At 36.3% G+C, this 11,454-nt stretch overlaps 1 protein-coding gene across 1 annotated transcript; it reads right to left on the bottom strand.

The window, feature by feature from the left end:
• Positions 1-4,266: 4,266 nt before the first annotated feature.
• LOC115448024 (facilitated trehalose transporter Tret1) lies at positions 4,267-9,237 on the bottom strand. The gene is made up of 7 exons (XM_030175324.2): positions 9,127-9,237; positions 8,369-8,598; positions 7,943-8,266; positions 6,709-6,841; positions 6,051-6,268; positions 5,188-5,382; positions 4,267-4,555 (listed from the first exon to the last, which is right to left on the bottom strand). Exons 1-7 carry the CDS (start codon positions 9,191-9,193, stop codon positions 4,325-4,327), a joined length of 1,398 nt encoding a protein of 465 aa, XP_030031184.1. The 5' UTR covers positions 9,194-9,237; the 3' UTR covers positions 4,267-4,324.
• Positions 9,238-11,454: the final 2,217 nt, after the last annotated feature.

Genomic DNA, 11,454 nt, shown 5'->3' with positions numbered 1-11,454 from the left:
TAATAATCAAAGATATATCTGAATATAATCCAGTTAAGTAGAAAAGTCTTTAAATTATCAAGAAGTTTATTAAAGTATCTACATTTATATAACAGTGTAATTACAAGGCATTATTAGCCTTAAAACGTAATCACTATTGTCTCATAATAAGTGTTGTAACATATTTGTTGTCTCTGAGTTTAAGAAGTGTTATTTATTTAATGATAAACAAGAAGATTTTATACAAGGAAAAATGACGTCTGTGTGCTGACGTACACAGAAAATATATATATAAAAAATGCATAAAATCGATATTATTATTATACAATTGCTGATATCTGGACTGAACTGACCCTTATCGGAAGATAATTTCACGCGTCATTTTCTCGTTGTAAATAAAGAGAGAGTGGGGGCGTAATGGATCCGGCCCACGCGGGAAATTCGCAAGTTTAGTGTTTGTTCGCGCCGAGCAATGGGTATCAACTTCCCGAACCTTTAATGCTGCCTTTTATAGGTGTTTTCAGGTTTTATAGCATCGGTAGCTAAGTGATGATGCTAACTGAATGTATGAAAACTTATATTGAGGACGCCTCTGGTCTAAAGTACTTGTGTCAAACTGTTCATAAACCTTCTGACACTTAAGTGCAAGTTGTCTCTTCGTATACAACTGATAGATTTCATGTCTGCTATAAAACTTGCAGGTAAGAGGTCGTTTACTAATTGGTATGCCGGTGTGGGGCGTACAGAGGTTAAAGACTCGGTCCAATGCTCGCTCGGATGATGCCATACTCCTGAGTACCGAAATTGGGCCGTAAGACCGGTGAAACCAACATAACTGTGCCACTGACCCCCCGTGTGGTGGTAGCGATTATTCATTTTTTCCTACGAAAAAAAGATCGTTTCTAATAACTTGGTCTGGAAACCTTTATGGGTGCTCTATGTTTAGCAGTGGACTTCCAAAGGATAAGGATGATCTATATCCTAATTGGTGGCAGGTCAGGTGCAATCGAGACTTGTACACGATATCAGTCTGCCACAAATCAACCAGTTTGGAGATTATGGTAGCTATAAGTAAATACTTAAGATTTAAGACTTGATAAGCCTTGAATTTTCGAACACAGTAAAGTGCTAGGAAATAGTTTGTAAATCCAAAGAGAGTAAGAGTAGTGGTATCTTGACATTCAATTATAAATATGGCACTTTCCCACCACAAAATTAAATGAGTTTATGTTACCGTTTTAATAAGGCAGTTGACGGGTAATAATTACTGATTAAGAGGTTTTGTGAAATAAATTGGCTCATATTTAGCAGTAAATTGCCACTAATGAAAATTAATCTAAACCAAAAAATGAGAGTCTGTTGTGGTTATGCTGAATATTGAAAACTATTTTTTTATTCGATAGCATAAAATAGTATGATCTTTTAAGCTCATACTGCGAGGTAAGTTAAATTACAGAATATAATTGCATACGAACTAAATATATTTCCAGTCATATCTGAAAAATGCGTCGCATAATTTGCGCATTTTAAAGTCTCGGGTTCGGATCCAGGGTCGGGCTAAGTGATATTAGGTTTTTATGCTCATTACTATCCTGGAGTCTGGAATTTGTGTCGGTGACGGCCATACGCTCAACCCCTGTCACATAGTGGGACAGAAAGTAGTTGACGAAAAGTTGGTACCATGGATGCACCTCTGCTTACCTCTTCAGGGATAAAGGTATGAGTTGTATTTGTTTTGAAAATAGAATAGCGGTGATGTAAATTACTTTTAGTTTCGTAGTTATGCGGCAAGGCATTATCTTCCTTTTTTAAAAGCTAATATATCTCAAAAATCAACTAGCTGAGAGGGTTACTCTGTTTAATTTTGTAGCTGATGAAAGCTGACGTGAGTTTTGTTAAATTAACAAAAACCTGAAGCTATTATGCTTCCTTAACTCGCGAAGGTTTTAAATAAACCGTAACAAATCTTGAACAAGCGTTTTAGATGCACCGCACACGAAGATGTTTTGCGACACGATTTAAAATCGCGCAATATCGCAGTGCGTGAAATATATATCTTTTTATTGGCGAGCAACATTATTTTTTGACGGTTTTTGGTCATCGACTTACCTCGTGTGTTTTTTTGTCTGTTACAAAGAAAAGAAAATATAATATAAAATTTTGGACTCAAAGATAGTGTTGACTTTATACTAGTGTAAGCGTTTTAGAATTGGTTGATCGGTTTTTCTGATTACCGTCTTCACATAAGCCAACAAACTTATAAGCTATATTTTAGTAATCTATATTTATATACATATAAAGTTTAAGAGTGTTGTTTGTTCGGCCGATTTAGTCTCAGGACTACAAAAGCCATTCTGATTTATTTTTCAATACTAAGAAGCTACAAATTACTCCTGTGTGCCATAGGCTATTTTTAATCCCGGGAAAATGTTACCACGGAAAAACTTTCACGCGGGCGGAGTCGTAGGCAAAGCTAGTAATATATAACTGAAGATTTAAGTAAATTGTCCTTGTATATTCAAAATAAGTAACGTCTACGAGTTGAGATGCGCAAGAGTGTTGGAGTCGTAATCAACACCTGTAATATTAAAAAAAAAACGCATGCTTTATAAATCTTAAACTCTTTAGACACATATTTCATTAGTTTAGAGTACACAGCTTGTTTAGTCTTCTATGGCACATAAACATATGCATTACAGCTACAAATAATCGTACTAGAATACGAAAGTGCGCGCGAGCATTAACAGTAATATCAACGATAACAACGTCTTCAAAGTTCTTTGCGTGAAGAGTTCATCATTCAGCGTTAAAAATAAAGTGGTTCAGGAGTTTGGACAGTTTAACGAGACCGCGTAACTACTGGCCGGTGACGTAGTACTTGCGCCATGGATCCTGCTAAAGGAATGTGCAGCAAAGTTTATACCTACCACGTGTTACCTTTAAAGCGATCTTTAAATGTAATTTTTGAACATATTAGCTGTTATTTGATATTAATTGAGAATGAGTAATGAAAAATATGGGAAGTTATTACGTAATATTGTAATTATTCATTGAGGCCGCAATGTTTGTGATGCAACGCGTAGTCACCGCAACTCCCTACTATTGTTGGCGTGAGGTTGTTCCGTCGACTTTTTTATATTTTCTATTAAGGTGCGATTTTGCGTGACGCGGCAGAAAACAGAGGGCAGACAGATGGCAGCCGTTGCCCGACCTAACGCACCTTACCTATGCCATGCATGGCAAGATATATTTAATATGCATGAATTACGTTTACCATTTATCGAATATGATTACATAAGTAAGTTCTTATGTAAGTCAAAATGTCTACATATGGTTGCAGAGTCATTTTGATATTCTGGATTCATTTAGTAAGGCAATATCAAAATGACCCTGTATTTTGTTCCAAAGGACAATATATTTTGTATCTACCTCGGCAGGTAAGTTGTTTTGCGTATACAGCTCGACTATCATAGTGATGAGGCGAGTTCGAATCACAGGACGGGTAAAGTAATTTTTGGGTGTTTCTGCGCACTATCAATCCGGATTTTGAATCATATAAAAACATATAAATTATGTAAACATTTTTATTTATGTAAAATAAATGAATCCATACATATGTCCGCGTTGAATACAAGTCACCGTTTATCATTTAATAATAAACGTTAGTAGTTTTAATATTAAAACTCGCCGATAAATTCCCTTAACTGTCGATATTAATTGTTTAATGTCCTCGTTGATACGGTTACGTATCGCCCTTAATGCCGCTTTTAATATTATCCATAACTTCATTCATTTCACAATTACTTTTTAATCTGATCGTAAGCTACAATGATCCGCGGCGTGCTTCTCCCTTCTATGAATATGAAGCAGGCGCTGCTCATTATTAATACAATGAAATGCGATAGGAACCACATAAATGGAGTTGTTTATTGATTCTTCTAGTGGTCGGAGTCGGCTCTTGACACCAGTTTGGCTGCTGGTCGACATACAAGTTTAAAAATAAGCATTCGTAATGAGATGACAGTGATATGGTAAAATGGTGTTATACTATGTAATACATGTATTTCGTGCTTCTTCTTTTATGATTTCCTGGCTATGGTTTAAGTTCCAGTAACTTCTCTCTGATCACAATCTAATGACCAAATATTCCGCTTTACTATCGAACCCTCTAATTTCTATGTCTAATATTATTTAGATCATTGAAATACTTAATCCTCAGGTAGATCTTAGGAGTTCTGTTTGACTAGTTTCTAAGCGAAATGTCGATGAATGACAAATTCTAAAATGATAAGTTGCCGATGTGATATATTTTAAATCCATTTTCAAACCGTTCATCCATTTACAATCATCGGAGTTTTCTTTTTAACAAATCATTTTCAATTTCCTCGACAGTTTTTCCTTTGGTCTCAGGAAGGAAGACGAGGACGCAGAAAGCGCCAAATACGTTAATTGCTACGAATATGAAAAACGCCACATGAGCCCCGAACGCGTCGGCAATCCGTGTGTAGGAGAACAGCTGCATGAACGACAACAGCCACGCCTCGATCAGCAGGCAGCACATTACTTTAGATCGGACCTAAAAATATACACGGATCATTGTATAACTTATTCCACCAGTGAAAGAATGGGTTACTTTATGGAAGTGTTTAACACCAATTTATCTATTTTAACAACCAGCCTATATTGATGGTTTTTGTTTGAGAATATTAAGGTGGAGTTGTAGCGGCGTATAAGGCTTCAAAACTCTACGCCTTGGCTTTATTACACAGACAGCATACACCCTACAGAGTCAATATTCAGTGGGTTATCTAGAATCGTATTAAAATGTTATACTAATATATCGTATGAAGTAAACAAAAGCGGCGATAGCCTAGTTGGTTGTGGAACGGACTGCCGAGACGTATGTCCGCAGGTTCAAATCCCAAGGGCACACACCTCTGATTTTTCTAAAAAAATATGTGTGTATTCTTTGTGAATTATCGTTTGCTTTAACGGTGAAGGAAAACATCGTGAGGAAACCTGCATACCTGAGAAGTTCTCTATAGGAATTTCGAAGGTGTCTGAAGTCTACCAATCCGCACTAGGCCAGCGTGGTGGACTAAGGCCTAATCCCTCTCAGTAGTAGAGGAGGCCCGTGCTCAGCAGTGGGCAAGTATATAATACGGGGCTGATATAATTATTATTATTAAACATTTAGCAAGTACTTACTTGAAAGTTGAACATCTCGGACATGATTACGAATGGCATCGGCGAGACTGCGGCTGCATAGCAGCACACTGTCACTATTATGACTACGATAGGCATCCACCCAGGCACGGTCATACCCTGCTGCTGCAGGACAAGAATGGTGCCCAGCGAACCCAAGGCTATTGCTGAGATGATGTAACACGTGGCTAGGATCACCTGGGAAGATGTAATTCATTTTATTACGGTTTTTTCTTCTACTAAATTTTTTTATGTGATTGCATAATGAAATGAGCATGTCGCTGGCCTGGTGGTAAGCGCTCAAAGTGCCAATAATATTAATAACACCTAGATTTTTTACTAACAAAGTGAAACTTGCCCCCCTTTGGTATTAAATGGCACGTTTAATCTTTTATCGAATATTTCACATTTAAGTGTGTCTAAAATGCGGCGATAGCCTAGTTGAGTGCGGAACGGACTGCCAAGACGAATGTCCGCAGGTTCAAATCCCAAGGGCAGACACCTCTGACTTTTCTAAAAAAAAAAAAACATGTGTGTATTCTTTGTGAATTTATCATTCGATTTAACGGTGAAGGAAAACATCGCGAGGAAACCTGCACATCTGAGTAATTCTCTATAGGAATTTCGAGGGTGTGTGAAGTCTACCAATCCGCACTAGGTCAGCGTGGTGGACTAAGGCCTAATCCCTCTTAGTAGTAGAGGAGGCCTGTGCTCAGTAGTGGGCAAGTATATAATACAGGGCTGGTATTATTATTATTAAGTGTTTAGAACTTTGATAGAATACTTTTTTAATCTTTGCAGCGAGGACATAGAATTCAACATATCTTTAGTTAACAAAGCTTCTACAGATAAATTTTCTCATGTACCTTCCTACCGAGCCTTTCCACAAGACTCATGGAGACGAGAGATGCGAAGATCATGAACACAGGTATGGAGAGGGACTGTAACTCCGGGCTCACGATCACCCTCAACTGTTTGAGGATCATCGATGCGTAGGTTATTATAGTGAAGGCGCCGTTGCATGCATGGGCGATGATGATTACCATCATGAGGAAGAATCCACGCCGCCATGCTCGCTGTTTCACTGGAATTATAAGCCTGTCATATAGCCTGAAGGTAGTCACGAGCATTGGTGTAATTATTACTTTTAAGAAAATGGTTACAAGACGGCGAGACAAGTGTGGTAACTAACTGTGTAAAGTTTAGTGATCACTATTTTTAACAGAAGCCTTTTTTCTTATACGAACATGGTAAAGTGATCTCACTGCACTTAGTACGCTAAGTTCCAGCTAGTCAAAAGTCGACTGCCGAGAGACGATTCAAATCTTTGACAATCGACATAAACATACAGACCTGTTTAAACCAGTGAAAACAATGGAGATTTTTGACAATTAATGTTCCCATAAATTCATTATTAGCATTGGAAAGTATGTGCAACTTAAATTATACTTTATCTAATAATGTATTAAAGTATATTTAATTATGTAAAGAACTTTAGTAGCCTATCAATGGTGTTTTACTTACAAATACCCTTGAACGAGACGTCGGCTATAGACTTGAAAGCCTCATCTTCTCTTTTTATAATATCCATTTCGTTTTGTACCACTTTATCTGTAGCGTCTAGTCCCCTGAGTTTTGCGATCGTTGCTGTGGCTTCCTACAATTTATTACGATACAATACAAAACATTTTTATAAAACAACTATACAGGTAGTTGCAAAAAAGTCCCCGATTTTAACCATTTCGTAGGTAAGATATGCTGTCAACAGTCAACAGAGTGATCTAATAAAAGCTAGAGGTCCCACGTGTATGTCCGACGCCCTCTCAATGCTCGAAGTTCCGAGAGGATGATCATTGATGGGCATCAATGACCGTACCACTAATATTTTCATATACCTTGGAATAAGATTCCTTGGAAAGTCACTAGAGATAGTTTTTGATCATGTGTACGAGAATCTCAGTGCAATTGAGTAAAGCAAAACAAATATCTGATCTCCCACCAGCAAATTTGATAATTTTTGACGATTGACCAATGATCATACTAGATAGAAGTTAATTTTGTTGGTGATAGAATATTTTTATACCCGCCCGGATAGCGACACAAGGTATTAAAACCCGCCATAGTGGCCCACGTAAGTGTGTTCGTTCCAGGACCAGGTTGTGTATATCCGGTTCTAACACAGGCCGGCATAATTGTATCGACTGCCGAGGGGAAATCATTTCTCGTCAGTCAACATTCTATCGGATCCACTCACTATGAGGTACAGTAGAGTCACTTTACCGTACACGAATACAAAATATATAAACTTTATAGCAATGCCGATATTTGGCTTGACGATTGAGAATTTTTTAAGTTTTGCAATAAGCAAAGTAAATACTATTCGGCGATCAAGGCTATTAAAGCGATATGTTTATTTTTGTAAATATTGATTTTATCTCACCGATATTTTTTTAATTGAAATCTATTTGAATTTAATACCAGATAAATAGAAAATCTAATTGGTTTTTATTATTTATCTTACGGACTATTGCGTTTTACAAATGCCGAAATTTCTTCGATTGAAAATTAATATACTCCATGAGCTACTTGTAGAAAGCTTTTTGGAAAATAGTCTATGCTACTAGAAGGTACCTAAGTGGTCATCATGTCGATTACTATATTATATCCAACCTATATAGGAAACCTAAGAACAATCTATTTATGGACCTGGAGATACATAACAGTTATACCTTAAAACAATACTCCTAAAACCACTCACCTCAGCTTTGTTAACTTTAACCAGGAATGCGGGCGATTCCGGTGCCAGGAATAAAAGGGCTATACTTAGCACCGGCATAACAAGAACGATCCACAAAACAATGTAGTAATCGAGGTACGCGCCCATAGCGTACATGGCGAGGATCCCTATGTTCTGTGAGAGCATCATCAATAGGCCTGTCCTTCCCCTGATATTGGCCTGGCAGATGTCCTTCACGTATATTGGCACGGTGTTAAAGGTGGCTGCTCCTCCTAAACCGCAGCATATCCTGGCTAGTATCAAGGTCTCGATTGTTAATGGTAAAAGCTTGATGACCCAGCAAAGCTGTAATGAATAAGGAGAAGAAATTAGTAAATGATTCAATAAAAGAATTAACTTGGAAGAGAAGGGTGCGTTTATGGAAGCTTTCATGATAAGTTAACTTACCGCTTGCAAAAAAGCCACGCTCATAATGCCGATCCTTCTTCCATATTTGTCTGCTATGTAAACCGCCAAGGGTGCGCCAAACACGCCGGCCAGGGACGGCACGCTGCCCACCCACGACAACTCGTTGTTGGTCAAGGGTCTCCCAATAGGTGACTGGTCTGATTGCAGGACTTTCGACATGGGGGACACCCATGCATTTTGTAGGCCGTATGTGAGGAACGATGTGTTAGCTGATAGAAAAATTCAGTCAGTGATTGAAATTTTAGTATATCGCGATCTCGTGATAAAGACCGAGTAGTGAATAATTCTAAGATAACTGCATTTAGTTCATAATATCCCTCAGAACTTTAAGTTAGAAAACACTGCAGAACAACGCGCAACAACTTTCATGCAGGGCATACATCATACTTAACATATTATATGAAACAGAATTCCTTTATTAAAATTAGGTTTAGAGCACGATTTTTTTATAAACCACATTAAGCATATAACTTTTCACTAAGGTCCTCCATGTCCAACAGTAGACTGCGGAAGGGCAATGATGATGATGAAAATCCTCCTTGATTTAAATTTTCATTAACAATTTAATATGGTCCTATAAACTCTTGCGATTTAACAGTAAGTATACGTTTTCTTCATTAACACTACACAAATTACTAAGCACATTTTAAACACGAATCGAAATCGAAAAGCTAAATGATCACATCAATTTTAAGTAGTCTTTAATTTTGAAATATGTCACTAAATAAAAGTTGTACCCAAAATAGTGAATGCCCATTGCAGATAAGTATGACCGCTGGGCTGAATTTTCTCGATTTGCTTCATTTCTGGATACTTGATGCGCGTTTCACTGAAAAATCTACGAGTACATCTACCTACTTATATGTAACAAATCATCGAATACTATGTTTTAAAATGGATGTGGTAAGTTTGTATGCCACACGTAGTAGTGGTATTCGTACGTTGACAGTTAGTATTCTTGTGGGAGGGATATTAGATGTTTCAATCTACCGTCACTTCACTTTTGTGCACATGCACTTTAGTATTTTAAAAGCGTCGATTCTACGTGTGCCAAAGTTCTTAACAATGTTTTATGATTTAGAAGATTGAACAAGACATTTGTCCATTTTTTTTCGGTGTTAAAAAAATAAACATAAAATTAAACCGAATCAACTAGCTAACTTAAATACTACAGTGAGTATTATTATGAGTAAAAAAACAACGGAAAACTAAAAAGAAGAAAATTTAACAGATTTTATTAATTGGACGTACATTTTATGCATAAAATATGGTATTGTCCGTATCCATTCTAGTAAACTTATTTTACATTAATGTTACAAAACCAATTCCATTTCCACTTGAATTATTTACACACATAATAATAATACAATTTTCCTTATTCTGGTTTGTCAAATAATGGTCAAAAAATATTTGTTTAATGTCACTTTAGCTAAATAAAGAATGACGCAATTAATATGTAACGTATCTGTTGTTACGTTTTGTTATGATTCTGTTTTTGTTTCATTCACAATATAAATTACATACTTTTTTGCAGATTTTAGGAATTATTTTACTTGTTTTAGGTTTAAGGATAACTGGTAATTGGCAATTCAACCCATCAAGGGGTACAACTTACCTGACCTAGCCCATAGCAAACTGTGTTATAGTGAAGTGCAATACTTCATTATTATTTTTTTAAGAGCTCGAACATTAAAGCTAGGAATAATCTATCTATTTCTTTACTTGTATTTTTCATTGCTGCTGTAAACCATCCTATCACAGCCTATGGAAATAATTTCCTGAACCGAGATTTGAACCCAGGATCTTCCGACAACCCACTTACGCTATCATAAGGTCAGAAGAGGTACCCGTAAAATTATAAATTTTTCACAAATAACCATGCAATTTAAAACAATGTTCATCCGAATCCGCGGGCGAAGCTAGCACATTAATTATTTACTTTAAGTGTCTCTGTACTCTGATTGCTTTTGTGTCAACATTATTTCTTTACTTTGTTCGTATTTTAGATAACGTTATTTGCGTTAGAAACAGAAATAGTTTTACTTTCGATCTGTACTATGTTTGCGTTCACGTGGATATTAAGTCGATAAAGCATTCCAACAAAGTATTGTATGCGGGAGTCTATTTATATATGAATACCAGTCCTGTATAATATATTGCCCCACTGGATGCAGTCCTCCTCTGTTACTAAGAGGGTTTGAGGCAGTCTCCACCCTGGCGTAGTGCGGATTGGTAGACTTCATATAACTTCGATATTCATTATATAGAATTCTCAAATTTATAGGTTTCCTCACGATATTTTTATTAACTGTTGAAGTCAATGATAATTGACAAATAATACACTCATAACTATGACAAGTCAAAGGTGTGTGTGTGCCTTGGATTTTGTACCTGCAGACTTTTATATCGGCAGACCTTTTCATTTCCAACTAAGCTATCACTATTCGCCTTTGTAGTGATCATTTATAATATATATTTTTTTAAATCGGAAATCGTTTAATAGAAAAATGAAGGATATTGCAATATTTACTGCCTTAATACTTATTATAATACTGTTTGGATGAAATTTTATCCAAAGATTGTGCAACTTAACAACAATATGGGTTTTCTCGTCCTAGGTAAGTAGATCATTGTTTATTGACACAATTAGACGACAATTCACGATTTGCAAAAGAAGAAACTACACACAACAATAAAAAACTTATTGTATTTTTTTTCTGTGTCGTGCACTGTAATTTATACCTTGATTTTGAAAAGAGCAACGCTAAAGTTTTTTTGACTGTTCTCCGGTGAGAACTGTTTTCTAAGTCATGATAGAGTTAAAATTGACGGAATCTAAATAATGTATTACATTTTACAGGTTCAAATAAATTATTTCGTTTCATTTCATAACATACATTGTACGCCACTATGGATTGCCACCTACCACGATTCGGCATACTTCTCTCGCTTCCTCCATGATTTAATTTTATTTCATAACTTTATTTAGGCAAGCTGCTTTTTGTTACCATATACCTGCTGATTAAAATCAGTTGTAATCATTTATGTAGTACATTTAAATTAAA

The sequence above is a fragment of the Manduca sexta genome, chromosome 22, assembly GCF_014839805.1.
Source record: "Manduca sexta isolate Smith_Timp_Sample1 chromosome 22, JHU_Msex_v1.0, whole genome shotgun sequence".
Taxonomy (NCBI): domain Eukaryota; kingdom Metazoa; phylum Arthropoda; class Insecta; order Lepidoptera; family Sphingidae; genus Manduca; species Manduca sexta.
The sequence above is the reverse complement of the archived record's forward strand: the minus strand, read 5'-3'. Positions and strand labels throughout refer to the sequence as shown.